Below are 18099 nucleotides of genomic sequence, written 5' to 3'. Positions count from 1 at the left end.
TTGTTATCAGTCTGCCGTTTTGAAGGAACTATTATGTTATGCAAGAAATGCAGACTTTTGGACATATATATTTATTTATTTATTTTTGGACATGAAACCGGCATTGCACTGCGTGCATACTGCATACTGTTAGGTTACTACATCTAATATGTTGGCAATTACTGTAGGCCACTGTAGTGTACTTCGGAAAAAGTAAGTAACTGCAGTTATTTTTTGGGTATGCCCCTGTTAAACAATTGGGTCTATCCTACGCAGAGACGCCTTCAGAAATGGGAAACTGCATACAGATGTCGAATCTGCTACAGTTAAAAGTGTCTACAGTTCACAGATAAATCTACCAGGTAGTGGCATAGGCTATGCCTAGAGTTATACCAGTCGATTATTCTGATTTTTTAACGTAGATATGTGGTCTGTGCATTAAATGCTCCATGGCCTATCTATGCACCACGTGAGTTCAATGAAGTGTCATAGGCTACATTGTTTATTTGAGGTGAGCGTTGCTCTATCAGTTGTTTCCGTGATTAGATACATTATAATTTGTGGTTTGCTGGACTGGGCGGGGCAAGAAACGTAGAATACAGCACTGTAGCTTTTCTCATGTCAGGCAACTCCTCGTTCACAGCCGGCGAAGTAACTTTAGCATACTTGACTAGAAACTGGTTTTGCTGGGCATTGACGAAACTTTGTTCTGTATGGCAAGTCGTTCCCGTAACAAAATCTCAGCCTGGTATACCATGTCGTCAACACACAGGAGTTAAGGATCTAGCCTAGCCTACAGTAGCCTACCTAGTGAGGTACGAGAAATAACAGTCATCTCAACTGCTGGTAAGATCCAACTTCTTTTTTAACTCCCGGCTGGTTTAATTACTGTCAGCGCTTAGAATCCATTATTGCAGTGTTGTCTGTTGTCACAAGAAACTAAGAGAGCATTATTTCAAACAATGTTGGAAGTCAGGCTTTGGCTATCTGAATATTTTCGAAATTCATACTTTTGGAAGTGTTGACTTCGCCACACCCTGTAGGCTAACATGGATTTCAGAATGGAAATGCTTGGCAAATTTCGTCAGATAGAACTGTAGCCCATTTCTGCGAATGATATGACGTAGACCTGTCGTGGAGCGAGGTAGTTTACAAAAGCAACAGACATTGATTTTTTTCCAGCGTGGTTCAGCCACTTCAGTTCAAAACTAGCCATGTTTTTGTGTTGAGATAATGTTTACTCTTTCAGTTGAAGTTAGACATGTTAAGTAAGAATGTAGGCCTACACCTGTCATCTCAGTAGCCATTAGTCTAGTCATTTTTGGCCTGTCACACAAAAACTTAATTATCTTGTTCTGCCTTTGCCCAGGTGGGATCATGGCTCACAGGTCCCAGTGCTCATCTGCTGGGGATAACCCCCTGGACCCAAACTACCTACCCCCTCATTATCGTGAGGAATACCGTCTGGCTATTGATTCCCTTGTGGAACATGACCTGGAAGGCTACTATGAGTTCTTACAATCATCGAATGTTGTGGATTTCCTCTCCAGGCCCGAAATTGAGCAAATTCAAAGTACTGTACAGGGCCCTCGTCACATGGATAAACCTGGTGCGGCGGGTCAAGGGAACGTGGAGTCAGAGGGGTCATCGGATACCTATTGGCCTACACATTCGGATTTGGATGCCCCCAGCCTGGACCTGGGGTGGCCCGAGCAGCTGCACCTTGTGGGCCCAACGGAGATCATCACATTCGTGAACCCGCCAGACCCCGCCATGCCCAGCATCAAGACCCAGGCTCGCAGGCTCATCAAAGACGCCCAGCTTGTGGGTCCCTCCACTTTATATTTATATACCCTCTCATCAGTTTGTCTCTTGTTGGTCCATCTTATGTACATTTTGCCCATGTCATCTTTCAAGAGTAATAGAGTTGTTATTATTGCCTGTTAGTGAGGTAGATGTTACTTCAAACTCAGATTCAACCATTTTCGGCTCTCACTTTCAATAGTCTCATTTTGATCTTAGACCAGAAACCCAGAAACCTGCTGTAATTTAAATCTGGTCTGTTTGTGTTTACACTTAAGCATTGCTTTCGTTTTGGCACATTACAGTGATTATTTAGTGTTCCAGTTGTTCCACTGGTAGTAGCCTGTGTCAATTGAACCAAATGAGTTAAAATTGTTAGTGAACATACTTATACTGATTTTTCCTCTGTAGCCTTTATTCGCCTGTAGCCTATATTAGTGTTATTTCTCATGTTTGTGAGGTTTTATCCAGTAGCCTGTAACATTCAGCCACTGATCTTTTTACAATGAATAACTCTCTAATAGACTGATTTATCATATTTTATGTGCATTTGATTTGAATGTAGCTTACAGCTAAGAGAGAATGACTATTATTTGGCATGTAATTACATGGTTCTTTGATTCTTAACTCCCTGTAATTCTAATTATGCACGTGGTAATGAAAAATCATGATGAACTTATTTATTCAGTGTCATGATCTCTGATCCTGAATAATCAATGTATGGTTGTGTGTGTGTGTGTGTGTGTGTGTGTTTGGGGTCTGTTTGGCAGGTTATTGCTGTGGCGATGGACATTTTTACAGATGTTGATATCTTTGCGGATCTCCTGGAGGCAACTAAGCGCAATGTGGCTGTTTACATTTTGCTTGATCAGCAAAATGCCCACCTCTTTACAGCCATGGTGGCCAACTGCAGGGTTAGTCTGGATCAAATCAAAGTGAGTGATTATTAGAAAACTTTTTAAGAAGTTTAATTTGGCATGATTTTTTTTTCTCATTTGGATACCTAACTTTGGATGATATTTAGTGCAAAGGTTAAGGTGACTAATGTTTAGCAATAGCTTTTATCTAAAACAATATCGATTTGGCCTTTGGCCTACTATTTATACTGTTTATTATGCAGTGATAAGTGATTGAATCTTTTGACCCACCGAAAGATTATTCTTAGCCAAAGCTTTAATTAAAACGGAATGTAGAGTAGCCACAACACATCCCACTGTGTTTGTTGTTTGTTTTTAAACTGTCCATTACAATATTGGAAAGTGTTTAATGCTAGAGAAACTGTATATGTATTGAACTGGGTGTTTGGTGTGCAGTGCTGCCACCTAGAGTGCAGAAACTCGTGCTAAAGATTGCAAGGAGTATTTCTCTTCAGACTTCTGTTTCTTAAAGATCACATGACTATAAAACAGTAGTGGATGAGTAATGTCACTGAAACAGCTGTGACTTATATTTTTATCATTATTTTTTTGGTTGTCCATATATCACAATGACGTATAATAAGTTATATTATTGTTTGCAGTGTATGCGTGTTAGAACTGTGGCTGGACAGAACTACTACTGCCGTACAGGGAAATCTCTCAAAGGACAGATGATGAATCGTTTCTTGCTAATTGACAGCAGGGCTGTTTTAGGTGGTAACTATAGGTAAGTGCTTTCTGTCAGATTTTAAATGTGGTTTCTATTTGTTTAAAATAAAATAAATAAATAGGTAAGCTGCCAGGACAGGTTACTGTGTGAAAGTATGTCAGGCATTATCTGGTGGGATTATCTTTTTTGTCAGAGGATATTGCTGCAAGCAATGTGACATTTAAACTGGTTTGGGAACACCAGTGAGTTGGTAAATAACTGGATATATGCCATGGAAGTTGTGTTCTTGCCTGAATTTGCATTTTCATCCTCTAAGAACATTGTTTCATTGTTTGAAAACACTACACACAATATTTTGTAACATTAAACACTTTTGTCAAAACTACACAATTATTTCTAATAAAAACTCTAGTCACTAATGTACTCAGTGCAAAACATATTTGACAGATCATTATTTTTAGGATAGTGTATGCTTTTGTTTTCAGAAATATTGTTGACGTAGCATTTAGAGTACAATGATATACTGAGGAAATACAACACACAAGATCAGACATGTACTGACGATTATGTCTCTCCACTTTGTAAAATACACTCAATACATCTATCCATTCCCAAATACTGCATGCATTTTGCGCTGGAAATCAGAGCAGAACATCATTTCTAAATGGAATATGCAGTGAAAGAGCGTGAAAACATTTGTGAAAACATCTCCATAATCGTTTTCCTCTACAGGCTTGCCTTTCACAGTGCTTACGACTGGTTGTCGTTTACAGTTATGCAAAAGAAAAATGTCTTTACATCCAATTGTTGTCTTCGATCAATTGGTTCATGAGTGTGCTATTTTGGAAGGCAGTGCCTTGAAATTGCCTTGAAATTGAAATATTTGTCAAAAGTAGAGATATTTGTAGTGCTTTGCAAATCAATGTGTGTAGTGTTTTGCAAAATGTGTAATCCTGACATTTTGCTGAAAGTTGTGCAAATCTGGCCAGATGTTCTGCTCTGGTTTCACTAGAAATGCCCCAGAATGCAGGTTTTCTGAAAATAGTTGTAATATTATTATTATTATTATTATTATTATTATGATATTTCTGGTTAATGGAATGTTTGATTGATACATTTTCTGTGTTCTTTGTTTCAGCTTTATGTGGACATATGAGAAACTCCATCGTTGTTTAGCCCATCTATTCCTGGGCCAGCTTGTGGTCACATTTGATGAAGAATTCCGCATTCTATATGCACAGTCTGAGCCACTTGAAGTTGAGGGTGCTGTTGTCCCCATACAGAAATATAGCTCTATGCCAGAGCTGCAAAAAACACACAAGGTGTATCTCAGGAAACCCAAGGAATATTTATCAGAGCAGTGCATGTACAATCCAGAATGGACGGGACAGCCTTATGAAAGCTCCATGGATATGGATCCTAAAATGTTTCCTCTAAGGAGGGGGGAATCTGCCCAAATGTTGTTACCACCTCAGGCTAACATGCACCCCTCTCAGCAATACCGGATGGACAGGCCTGGTGCTTTTGGAAGTAACATGTTTAGAAGATCGAGCTGTGGGGAAGGGACCCCTGGTGGCTACTATCAGCAGTACCTGATGCACAAGAACAAACAGAAAATGGATGCCATGGAGACGCAGAGCACCCATTCACACAAGGACCAGTATCAATACGAGAGGACCGGCCGAGAGCCTGTTTTTGACCCCTCTGACAAATTTAAGGCCCAGGGATATCAGCACTCGGACCAATATTCGGAGCCTGGAGGCCAACCCTCAATGGATCAAGTGGACAGCTATGACCACGTGCTTAAATTTTTACAGTCTAATCCCACGGGGGAGACAGAGCAGGGATCTGAGAACTTCATGGTGCCAGAGGGTCCTTACGGTATGTCAGGCCGAAGGAAACAGCGTTTCAATCAGCCGTATACCTGTCAGGCCTCTCCTACACAGCTTAGCCCTCATGAACAGACAGCATTCCTCATGGAGCCTGCTCCTGAACGCAAGCCCCGAGATGCCGCTGTGAAGAAGGGAATGCGAGACTGGAGAATCCATTCATATCTCAGTGCTTATGATGACGCCGCTTCAGAGGGCACTCCACCACTTGCAGGGTCAGACATAGGAGACGATTCCCCTTTCTCTTCACAAGAACGACTGTGTGATCTGGACCCATTAGCCCCTAGAGTAGGCAATAGAGAACTGCCTAAGATGCCATCAGCTGTCCTTTCTTCACGGCAAAAGAAACCTTTTCAGCAGGACAGTATGAAAAATCGTTCAGAATCATCATGCACCACAGAGAGTGAAAGGGTCGATGATGGGGCAGACAAGCCACCAACGGAAATGGATGGAACAAAGGATGAACCGTTCCGTAGGAGACCAAACCCAACTCTTCAAAGGGCATCGAGACTGAGAAACTCATTACTCTTCAGTTCAAATGTAGAGCAGCATAGGTCTCTTTTCGATATGGCAAAATCAACAGAGCCAAAAGAGGACATTACCAAGGTTGAAGATAAAAGTTTAGAGAAGAACCTTTTGAAAAAACAATCCACTATAGCTATGGGAGAGGAACTAAAGCCAGTTGAGCTCCCCTCTAGTGATCTGCAGCGATCATCATCATTCATTATGGATATGAATGACCCTGACACTAGGCTGCAGTTTTTCCAACAGTTAGCTGCACAACGCAAAGCTGAAGCAGTGGCCAAGTCTATGGAAGACATCTCAAAGAAACCATCTGACCAACAGTCTGATAAAGTATCAAGTGGTGCCTCTGATAGAGGCCGCAGTGTTGCAGAGCAGAAGCAAAACGTAGACGTCTCACATGTGACAGATAAACCTGCAAAAGTGGAATCACAATCCTCTAAAGAAGCCAAAGACAAGGTTCCTATTATAACAGTGCACGTGTCAGATTCAGATACAAAGTTAGTAGAAAGTTTGAGTCCCACAGAAAATGTCCCACCAGGCCAGACTCACGGCATACTGTCACAAATGGCCACAGATGCTGAGAAGATTGAACTGAAGAGGTTACAAGAGCCTTCTATTGCTAAGTGTGTGCCATCTCCTCATCCTACTTTGTCCAGTTCAGCACAGCAGTCAGAATCTCAAGATGCCATGGAAATACTTCCTGATTCAGACCTCAAGGTAATATGTTTTCCATTACATTACTATTGAACACCTTTTCAAAATAGCTTTAATGCTTTGCATTGAATTACTATCAAACACCTTCACATGTACCACAGCACATCTTTCAATAATGAAACGAACATGTTGATACAGTTTCCACTATTTCTAGTCCATAAACCAGTCTTCTTTATCATAAATCCTCTCTTCTTTTACAGAAAAAGTCACTTGATTCATCAAATGAATCTGGCAAAAGGGAGCTCTCTGTCGTGCCTTCAGCCATTGTAAGTGGCAAACCTGTTATGCCTGTCATTTCTGGAGAGACAGCGTCAGGGAAAACAGCATCCGTTGAAACCACAAATTTCCCAAGCACGACCTCGTCTGAAAAAGCTGCAGGGGTTGCTAGTGTGGGAACAATGGAATCTGGTGAAACAAAGGAAGAGCCTGTCCAGAAGCGACCAAAACCCAGTCTTCAAAGGGCCTCCAAGTTAAGGAACTCACTTCTCTTCAACTCACCTTTAGAACAGCACCGGTCTCAGTGGGAGAATGATCCTAGCGGGCAAAGTAAAACAGATGACAGATTATCAGACCTACCCCAGGATCCACAGGGACAGAGTGACAGAACCTTGTTTAAAAGACAGGCCTCATTTCCAATGGGAGATAAACCTAACCCGGTTGAATTTCAATCTAAAGTATTGCAGAAAGCCACAGCCATGTTGGACTTGTCTAACCCAGATAGCAGATTGCAATTCTTCAGAGAATTGGCTGCTAAACGCAAAGGTGGTCGGATGGCCGCGATGTCTGCTGAGGGTGCCGAGACTGAGGACACCTTTGCAACTGAAGGAAATATTTCTGTATCAGAACAGAGCACCATAGACCCCCTCTCAAAGCCATTACTTGCTGAAGCTGTGGCATCACAAGTGCTAGATGACAATATTAAAACACTTAAACCCCAAAGTGCTCCAGAAAGCCATGAAACAAAGAATTTGTCAGACAACTCTGAGGAGTGTAACCCCTCCAGATCTGAGTTTGCCCAAACTGCCACAGACAGTGAGAAGATTGAACGGAAGAAGTCGCATGCGGCGGCAAAACTCCCATGTACCCTCTCAACTAGTTCTGCTGATTCAAGTTCAGCCTTACAAGATACTCCCAAAGACGTAACCATGTCCTGTGAAGACCAGGCATCAAAAAAGAAAATCTCAGATTCAGATGTATCTACTAAGCAGGTTCCAGTAGACTCTAGTTCAGTGAGTTTTTCAATAAATGCTGGTAAGTCTACCCACAGCTCTACCTCACACCCAGTCAACTCTATTTCAAAAGTTGAGGATACTCAAGAAGATATTGGTTTAAACCCCAATAACAAAACAGTAGACTCAGACGCTTCCTCTGTCTGCTCAATAGAAATGGGTTCAGGGACAGACTGCTTTGCAACAGCTCCTAGCTCACCTTGTACTCCCACCCCAACTGACTCATTCCCAGTGAATCAAAAGGAGTCTAAATTAACTGTTGTATCTCCTACTGTATCTCCTACTCCTACTTTGCCTCAATCTTCTTCCATCAAAACTAGCTCACCTCAAAGAATCTCTTCTACCGACACTAGATCGGAATTAGAGAAATGCAGTTTGGCAAGTCATGCTTCAAACACAAAACCTTCCTCATTGTCATCATCTTCAGCCAAATCTAGGTCAGTAACTGAACCTGATTCAACAGAGCACCAGTTACCTACAGTCTCCTCCCCTACACAGTCCCCAAAAGGGGATTCGCATCCTCACATACCTGTGAAAGAAAGTTATGCTCCAGACATGGTCAAAGCTGAGGATACCCCACCCTCCCCGACACCATTAACAACTCCAGACATCAACACTGTTGATCCTCCTATTAAAACTGACTGCAGTCTGGTTTCAGTTTCTTCCCCAACCAAACCCTGTTCAACAGCTGTAGTTTCCCCATCAGAATCCAAATCGCCACAAGCTAGGGATAGCATACCTGGGACAACCCAAGCAAGCCCAACTTTGAGCACTTGTGGATCAACAAAAACAAAGCAAAAACAAAACAACAAATCAAAACTAAAAAGACAAAATAGCCAGTCCCGAATTTCTTCCCCACTAAAATCTACTCCACCAAAAATGGTTCCCGCATCAGAGCCGAAATCACACTCTGATATTAAAATAAAAGAGAAAAGTTCTGCTTCAGCGTCTGTTAAAACTGAGGAAGGTGTTTCCGTCACTGATGCATCAGCAAGTCCAGCAACTACAACTGACTCTATTTTATCTCCAGTTTCCACCACAACACAGACTAATCCAATGACAAATGTTGCTCCAACAGAAAACAGATCATCCCCTGAGACCAAAATATCAGAGACAAGCCCAGCTGTTTCAGAAGGAACTTCATCTTCACATGATTCCTCAGCAAAAACAATTCCAGTAGTAGGAAGTCCTACTCCAAATATAACCCACAGTGAGGGTTGTTTTTCACCAAAGGCCATCTCTATCACCTCTATCATGAATCTCTATAAGTCAATTCCAGTGAGTCCAACAATTGGCACAATGGACAGTCCCACAAAATCTCATTCAAATGCACATCCTGTGTCTTCCCCTATTAACAGTCCAATGGCTGAGGTTCCCCCAACAAAGTTAACTTCACCCAGTGATGTCAAAACATTGGAGTCAAGTCCACTTTCAGATCCTGGCCAAACTGACAGTAGCCTTTCGCTGATGGCAACAACAGACCCCCTTGCCAACCCTACGGCAACAGTATCCAAGGTAACAGCAAGTCCAGGCCCTGAAATACCCACATCTGCTGACCCTCCTCATGCAGAGGAGCCTACTTCATATCCAGTTGTGAGCATCTTAGGAGGTAGTTTTAGTTCAGAACGTACTATAGCAGAACCAGCACCGACTACAGATGAATCTGCTGACACAACCTCAAGCACTGATGAAGCTGTTGCAAAGAGGCCGCTTGAAATAGAAGAAAAAGAGGTGGTTGGGGATCCTCCCTCAGCAAATGTGGTCAAGCTGCCTGAAGTGTCACCTACAGATGAGCTTGGCACCCCCACATCTCAAGACACCAAAGATGCTGTCACCTCACCAAGTGCAGAGGACTCAAAAGAGCAAAATTCTCCCTTTGCAGAACCACAAAAGTCTCCTTCTGCAGAACCGACCAAAGGTCATCCCAGTCGTTACCATTCATCGACTGCCAATGTACTGTCTTGCAGCAACCTCAGAGATGACACAAAAGTTCTTCTGGAGCAGATATCAGCCAATAGCCAAAGTCGAGCAGCCAAGCAGAATCTTTCAGCCACAGATGACGCTAAAGAAGACGAAGTGAAGGCACCCAAAGATAAAAGCAACCAAAGTTTAACCAGCAAACTCCAATCCTGGAACTCTCACCTGAGTGAAAAGGAACGTGATAGGTTAATAACTGCTATGGAGAGCAAGAGAAAGGAAAGAAGAGTCTATAGTCGCTTTGAGGTGAGTAGTGTAAAATAATAACAACGTAGCATCTTTTGTTACTAGTTAAATTACAATGTAATATCTCTAAAGCAGTACAAAACATGTATTTTGCAGTTTTATCTTTATCTAACCCCAATGTGTTAAGTTAACCAGTGGCACCTACCAAATTGATTTATGGTTTTCAAAAAGTATCAAAGTGTTTGTAAATTGCTATATAAGGATTTGTAAATTGATCATTGTTTGCTCTGACACAGGCACTGTAGCTTTAATGGAATGTGAGGAAGAAGGGATGCAGAAGACAATTCAGTTCCCGGAGCCTGATTGGACAATGGATCAGTATGGTAAAGCTCATGTAGTGTCATAGGGATTGAACACATGTGGAACATGTGATGGTGTATGTCATACAAGTGCAGAAGAATCAGTGTCGTCTCTTCATTGGGAATCACTTGGTTGCTTCTCTCAAAGTCCTCAGAACTATGTCAAAATTGGGCTGAATTGAGAGTCTGGTGACCTGTTTTGTGTTATAGAACTGAAACTAAAAGTGTTAGATTTAAAAAAAAAAAAAAAAAATCTATAAAAGATGTTTGTACTGTTCTGATGAATGATGAATACCAGAAATACAAAAGCAATAACATGTAATCAGGGATTCAGGATATTGCTTTCTAATCCCTAATGGCAATTTTTTATCCTTGTTTGTGAAGAAAGGCAATGAATGTATCCACTGTGGCTGGTCCTAATGTTGATCTGTGAGAGAATGATGTCACTGATGCAAAAATCAGTAGGCCTACTGTCGCCAATCAGTCAATCTGTTGCCATTGTCAGCTGGTCTCAGTCTTAATGTGAGAGTTAAGTTGTAAATGGAAGTGAATTTAAAGATCCTATATGAGCAATTTTAGATGGTCTCTTTTTTTGTTGATATACTGTAGGCCTATGTTTATTTCTATACAGTGTACTCACAGAATGACCAATTAGTGGATTGTGAGGAGATACAAAAGTGTTATATTGGAATCGCTTACAATGTCTTTAATGAACAAAACACTGAAGTGTGTAATGAACAAAGCTGAAAAGTGTAAAGCTTCTTAAAAACCTATATAAATCTGTATTCATGATTTCATCAGGTCCCTTTCTACAGGTGGAGAAAATCAAGCACCTAGATTATGAATCCAGACTTCATGGTGTTTGATTAACCTACCTGTGGAAAGAGACCTGGTAAAACCCATGAATAGGATACCATAGTATTTATCCTCTGTTATTTCATTTAGGTGTTTGAAAAAATAGACTGGTCTTCTAAAATATTTTTTCACGGTGTGAAGTTAAATGCTTCAGTTACATGCTCGGTGTAACAATCACAGTTATGTGCACAGCTCATGACATGGGAACTACTCTGTACACAAGCGTTACTGTCACTTTACTTAATCACTGTCACTTTGCTCTGTATTTTTTCTATTTCTGTATCAATTCCAAGGAGAACGAAACACTACACCACATCCTGCTTTGGTGTTGATGGTTCTAGCAATTTAAATAAATATTTATATAATTCCATGTGTACATATTAAAAGAGTTTGGGAAATATACCATATTCCTTAATAAAAACATAACCTGAATGGAACTAGCCTATGGTTTCTGCTCATTTGTGTCACATTCTGCATGTGCCATTTTATGAAAATGTTATTTTAGGGCTGTTAGTCTGCACTCCATTACATTTCTCTGCATTTTTGCATGTCAAAAAGACATTTAAGCTGGTATAGCAATCTGTAAAAAATCCTGTAATTTAGGCATATCACACAGCTGCTTAACTGTCAAAGTCCTTTAATCAAATTAGTAAATGTCAGGTACAGTAGGTCAGAAATGCCATGGCAGTATTTTCCAGTGGGAGTTCATAGATTTGTTTTCAGTTTTATTTAGTGGTATAGCTTAGTATTACTGTTTGGTGGTCTATTTTAGTTGCTCAAGTATTTGTTCTCATTGCTATTTCTGTCTAAAGTTTTAACATTTTGGCTGGACGTCATTCAAAAGCTGACTGGTTGCGAAAGACGAAATAAGGGCTTACATCACAAACTTCACAGAGAGGCCTTTGTATTAGGCACCGTGTGAGCTCTCTGACCAATCTCATAATTACTGTTCACTACATCATGCTAATCTTCAAATAAAAGGATTTCCTATGGTATGTTCCCTCTAAAAAGGCTCAGTTGTGTCCACAGCTACATCTAGTTTGAGAAACACACAGGGTTAGCCTGCTGCTAGGACTTACATATAGAACTACAAGTCAGACAAGAGGTTAGAACCAGAAGGGGAGAAGCAGTTGGACAATCAAACATGACTGGTAGCATGCAGAAGATCTACCACCTTGCCGCTTTCGGCTGGTATGCATTTGTCATACAGTCACTTTATGCCAAGGGAGATGAAGACCTTCCACCTGGGATATTTGTCTATGGTGGGCCCTGGAAATACCTGACATTTTTAAATCTGGTAGGGGAACTTCTGTGGCATTCTTAAGACTGTATGAGAACATCAGAAAAGTAAAGTTATGGAAGGATTTCTAAATCATTATGGTAATAATATATATCAGCAGCAATGAACCTTTTGCCACATTTTGAGAAGTATTTGGAGAATACTTTGTGTGAGATTGCTTTTTGCTGTTGTTTTTTTTCTGGTGGCTATACAGTTAATATTATTTAGGTGTGACAGAGGCATGTTTAGACAGGTAATCCGCACGTTGTGTAAGACACCCAGTACAATGAAAGTCATACTGAGTGAGTGGTACTTGCATGTCAGATTCTCCAGATGGTGTATTTTGGCCTGGCTGCACTGAATGACTTCCAGTCTTCAGGCAAAGGCTTGCGTATGGCCAGGGACCTGCTCTTCTCAGTATATACCTTCCCAGTGGGCATGGTGAGTTTCATGGTCATTGAATTGTGGCTTAATCCACAAGGCTAAACACGTTTTTGAGAGTGGGCCTCTAGTTTTGTTTTATAATACTTAATACAGTTCTTTGAATATGATGTAGGATGAATAGAATATGATCCCAGGATCAGGGCGCTACAATAGTAATGTTATGATGGACGATCATCCTTTTCACAATCTGTCAGAGCCAAATAGATATTTGTATACGACTCTGCAATCTGTAGTGTTATCTCGCCCCCTACTGATGATATTTGAGAATTACTCGAAGCAAACCTGGATGAAATCTGATTGCCAGTTCGCTCAATGAGTGCCACTCATCAGACTGCACATTTTGAAATATTTCTGTATATTTCTAAATAATGTATATACTCTCTGTTTGTTTAGTTTGTGGTGGTGTTGTTTTGGTCAATATTTGCCTACGACCGGCAGCTTGTTTATCCTGCATCCCTGGACAATTTCTTTCCTCCCTGGATAAACCACGCAATGGTCTGTACTCATATATGCTTGTCCTCCTATAACATTTCACCTGTATTCATCTTATTCATTTCATTTTGTACCTAGGCCTACCTGTACAATGACAGAATGCATTATAATGAGTAACATTTAATATGAATTAGCTTTTTACCCTGCGTTCTTTGGTCCTCCTTGAATCTATGAAAACATTATAGGCACAGTCTCACAAACTGTTTGTTTAGAATTGTATTCAACCTACTTGTTTTCGGTAACATGTTTAACCTGTTATTTACAGCACACCTTTGTGTTCCCAATCCTCATTGGAGAGACTTTGCTTCAGCCTCATGCCTATCCAAAGACCAAAACAGGCATGACGGCATTAGGTGTTGTAGGGCTTGCCTACTTAAGTTGGTAGGTGGTGTCAATTTATTTACATAACAAAAATAAAAGGACAGTAGAATTAGAACGGCTGCCACTGCCAAATGAGTCAGTAAGATATAGGAAGGTTCCATGTCTAGTGTCATCTAAACATCTATATCAGTATAATTATCATCAGTATAACAATTTTACAAATCAAGATCTAGAGCATCACAAACATTACAACATAACATAACCAATCAAGATCTAGAGCATCATTTTGAAACGAGACAACAGATGAGCTTTCGATATGAACAGAAAACAGTGACATGCTTACTCTCTTTTTTTTCTTGAACTGTTACTTGTCGCCGCCTAACTGCCTTTGCCTTTCCCCAGGGTGATTTGGGTGTACCTGACTGTGGGTATCTGGGTGTACCCCCTTCTCTCTTTGTTAAGTCCTGCTGGACTGATGGGCTTCTTCTTTTTCAACATGACTGTGGTGACTCTGCTTTATCTGTTGGGACAAACGCTAAACAGCAGCATCTGGGGTAAGTGAATGGACCATGGTGATCATATTACTGTAGATCTGGGCATGCCCACAATGAGGTTCTTTATTGAAGTAACATGTTGGGTTCTGCTTCTCTCCCCAGGGAAAACTCAGAAGGTCAAGAGGAAGGCATAGACACAGGATATTTGTTTTTAAATACATTATCTCAGATTCTGTTCCAAGACCAGATAAATTGATGCATCAGGAGCCCAACATTTTTTAAAGGTTATCAAATGTGTCAAGAGTACTCAGTACTGCTGAAAGTATAATACAACAAATATGGGTATTGAGTCCATACGTTAAAAGTGCAGTATGCAGAATTTAGTGACATGCATACAGAACAACCAATGGAATACTTTGAAGCTATAGCGTTCCCATCAGGTGCATCAATTGTGCAAGGCCCTGTTTTGGTTTGACGGAGTGGTGCTACATGGCAGCAAAAACAGGGTGGGCTCTGCGGAAGTGGATTCTCTCACTAAAATAAATACAAAGGGCTCGTTCTAAGATAACAAAAACACAAACATTACAGGTGATAAGACACTATTGAAAATATTTCTGGTACAAGATCACCCTAAATCTTACATACTGCACTTTCAATGTAATTGTTCTTAACCTGTCCTCTAATAACCAAGGGAAACGTTGCAGTTTTACTAGATTATGTCTCACATTTGGCAGAATAAAAGATGTTCAAAATTCATTGATAATCCACAACAATAATTTAAAAAATAAAACTTTCATAGAAAATTCTCACGCTCTCGTCACATTCTTTCTCATAAAAATCGTCATGCTTCATAGAACCTCTGTGTTGGGCAGACATTTCCTCATGTGCTCAGTACACTCTCTGAGTTAAGGCCAAAAGAATGTTCAAGTGGAAATTTCCCTGAGTGACGACGATCCGTACACAGTATTGCAACACAGGCCTATAATAGGCCTACTCAGATGACCAAACATGCAGTAGACATCTGTCCTGGTTTCTCTAGAATATCACAGTTTTTGAATGTCATTTTCACCTGTGAATCAGACTTTCATTTTTGTGCTGCAACATACTGGCAGAGGTTTCATTCTCACATACTGTAGATTAGATTATCCATGGAGGAATCTTCTACCTGTTGATACTAGCAAGCAGGAAAACAAAAGCCTTGACAACCTTGTACCAAAAGGTGACAAATGTCAAGTCCAGAACTAATCCTCTTGGAGGTCATGGTTCCTTCAGTCAAAACAGTCCCAAAAGACACTCATTTACTAGTGTCACAAAGACAACAAGAGTCTCAGAGGAATATCTAGTCTTTGACACAAGAGCACATGTGTCAGTGTCACCACTTCATGTGGTGCTTCCTCTAAGGTCTCTGTATTCCCTTAGGTGCTGCAAGGTGGTAGGGTCTGCGTCTACCAGTCCAATGGTCAGGATCCTGGCCAGAAGTAAAAGGTCCTGTTCAGTCAGAATCTGAAAACAATGTTTTTCAAGATAGAATAAATAAAAGTCCATTACTTCAGTTATGAAATACGTTGTCTAATTAAATGTTGTTATTATTATCATTATCATTATGAGTAGCAGTATAACAGTAGCCTACTGATATAATTAATAATGGTGTGCTAGTATGTAAGTACAGCAACATATTCAGCCACATTATGGCTATGGATATATGGTGTAGGGTTTCTGCCAACTGTAGGGTATCCAAAACGTTGCCTTCAAACGTCAAAATTGTGCTGAAACACTTAGGTATGTTTTAAAATAATATTCATGAGAGATTAAAGGCTTTTAAAACATATCACCCTGCTTCAGAGTGCTTCAGATGTTCATTAAAACATTTTTCAGTAATATATATTGTAATTACAAGTCTTTTACCCTTTTATTGTAGACCAGTTGTTTCTGTAGAGGAGGTTGACAGCCATTTCCTTGCTTACTATCCTTCTGCAAGAAAAGAGCCAAATTTAGCATTCCAGATAGCATGGTGAGGCCTACTCAACTGTATTCATGTCAGTTGTCATATTGCACATGACATCACATCTCCGCACATGATGCATGTTTCTTTGCAATGTAGAAAAGACCATTGATTAGAGGCTTAACGTGGAACGTCTGGTCTCTCACTGATACATAAGACTGACTGTATTATTGGAGTATCTAAAGCTCTTTCTCTGGTGCAATGAATCAGAGGAAATGCTAATGTACAAGCCAGCTATTAAACTACACATTTGCCTAAGACCCATTTACTTGCATTAAATATCACTCCATCTTATACCTCATGTCATGATGACAAAGGCTAAGGTCTTCTTTACAGTAATAGCCTAACAGGTACAGTAGGCTAAAGTTTGTTTGCAATGTGATTGCTGTAAGAGCAGCTTGTGTCATGATACTTTCAAATACTTCAACTGTTAAACTGGGGTTGTGTAACAGCAAGAGGAGACAACATTATTTTCAAACAAAAAGGTCCATGAAGTGAAGATAAAGATTGACTCAAGTATTCACAGCCTGTTCACCTAACTCAAGGCTAACGACAGTGAAACTACTAGACAACAATGACAGTAAACAGAAAATCTCACCTCTTTCAGTCCTTTGGAAATGCATACTATGATGCAGATGATTCCAAAGACGGTCTGTAAGAATGACAGAGTAAGTATCAGCCCGGGTTAGAAAATTTCACTTCATCATTAATAGCTACAAATGTAGGCCTACTTAACCTTCGCATGATCTCTTTCACACAGAACCTACAAAACTATACAATCATGGTCTCCAAACATCAGCACGGTAATCTTGATTGACTCACCCCCAATATGTACAGCATCTGTGTTTCTTTTTCTGAGACCACTCGGGTACAGTCCTGTGTGAGACGGTGTGTCTTGTGAGGGCCAGGGACAACTGAGGCATGCTTACATAGCTACCTGGGAACCAGAAGTACCAGTTAGACAGGATTGTGAGGTAAGCTAGTACTTTTTAACAGTAGGCTGTTACACTATCTTACGCACAGACTTACGTGGAAACTCCCAGTCGAGCCTAAAATTGATTTAAACATAAAGTGTGACGAAGGGCTTTCATGTTGTCTGACGTGGGAGAGAGTCTGGTCAAGAAACACCATGTTGTAAGAAGGCCTGATAAACAGTCTGTATGACAACATATGAAAATTCCATTGGGAAAATTCACACAAATCACACAAACAGACAAACACACACACACACACACACACACACACACACACACACACACACACACACACACACACACACACACACTCACACACTCTCTCTCTCTCTCTCTCTCTCTCTCTCACGCACGCGCACACACACACACACACACACACACACACACACACCTTATCTGTGTAGGCCTATGGGCTGGATTTGGCTAAACCCAGAGAAAACATTTTTGGCTGGCCTACAATAAATGTGTGATTTATAGAGAGGGACTAAATTGTCTGCTGAAACAAGGGTTACACTTTAAAAAAAAAAAAAAAAATCTAATGAAAATGGATTAATGAACGCCGAGGATATTTTCTGCACTTCATATCCCATCGACGCGCTCTTCCAAGTCTGGTACCACTTCCTGCTACAATTTATCGTCACATCAGCCAACTGAAAACAGTCAAGAACATTTTGACACTATGGTTATGTCCAGAAGTCAAGCGTGCACGCTGGGTAGTACCTTCTTCCCAGTAGCGTATTAGTTAGCTTGCTCCTCAGTATGCGTCCCTACCTAGGCTACATTTGGACAGCACTAACTAGTTGGCGTCACCTGACTCGGGGAGGGGGGTGTGTTGACGATTTGCATGACGTGTGGAGCTTGACCTGCGCTGCGCAATGGATTATGGGATACCTGAGGGCAAAAAAGATGCATCGACGCACGCTTGGAAATCACGCCAAACGAAGTAGCCAACTAGTGAGAGCGCTTGACTTTCGGACAGTCAATTCTGAC

At 40.7% G+C, this 18099-nt stretch overlaps 1 protein-coding gene and 2 long non-coding RNA genes across 4 annotated transcripts; 2 read left to right on the top strand and 1 right to left on the bottom strand.

The window, feature by feature from the left end:
• The first annotated feature begins 609 nt into the window (after positions 1-609).
• On the top strand, positions 610-11543 carry LOC134063459 (protein FAM83H-like). 2 transcript variants are annotated; one of them, XM_062518943.1, is made up of 8 exons: positions 610-825; positions 1349-1803; positions 2553-2717; positions 3302-3426; positions 4508-6500; positions 6698-7748; positions 8805-9949; positions 10186-11543. In XM_062518943.1, exons 2-8 carry the CDS (start codon positions 1357-1359, stop codon positions 10192-10194), a joined length of 4935 nt encoding a protein of 1644 aa, XP_062374927.1. In that variant the 5' UTR covers positions 610-825; positions 1349-1356; the 3' UTR covers positions 10195-11543. The 2 variants fall into 2 exon arrangements, with proteins under 2 accessions (XP_062374927.1, XP_062374926.1); XM_062518942.1 differs by having other exon boundaries at positions 6698-9949.
• A 1711-nt stretch (positions 11544-13254) lies between these two features.
• Positions 13255-14176, top strand: LOC134064310 (uncharacterized). The gene is made up of 3 exons (XR_009936278.1): positions 13255-13321; positions 13584-13699; positions 14042-14176. It is a non-coding gene; the product is annotated as an uncharacterized LOC134064310 (long non-coding RNA).
• On the bottom strand, positions 13668-17073 carry LOC134064309 (uncharacterized). Its single transcript, XR_009936277.1, has 4 exons — positions 16958-17073; positions 16734-16787; positions 16039-16104; positions 13668-15636 (listed from the first exon to the last, which is right to left on the bottom strand). It is a non-coding gene; the product is annotated as an uncharacterized LOC134064309 (long non-coding RNA).
• Between the last annotated feature and the right edge of the window lie 1026 nt (positions 17074-18099).

The sequence above is a fragment of the Sardina pilchardus genome, chromosome 18, assembly GCF_963854185.1.
Source record: "Sardina pilchardus chromosome 18, fSarPil1.1, whole genome shotgun sequence".
Lineage (NCBI taxonomy): Eukaryota > Metazoa > Chordata > Actinopteri > Clupeiformes > Clupeidae > Sardina > Sardina pilchardus.
This window is presented reverse-complemented; position numbering and strand designations above follow the sequence as displayed.

Excerpts from the sequence above, each read along its gene's own strand:
- LOC134063459 (XM_062518942.1), top strand. The coding sequence starts at position 1,357 with ATGGCTCACAGGTCCCAGTGCTCATCTGCTGGGGATAACCCCCTGGAC. Across the intron at positions 2,718-3,301 it reads TTAGTCTGGATCAAATCAAA|TGTATGCGTGTTAGAACTGT; the intron begins GTGAGTGATTAT and ends TATTGTTTGCAG. Across the intron at positions 3,427-4,507 it reads GTTTTAGGTGGTAACTATAG|CTTTATGTGGACATATGAGA; the intron begins GTAAGTGCTTTC and ends TCTTTGTTTCAG.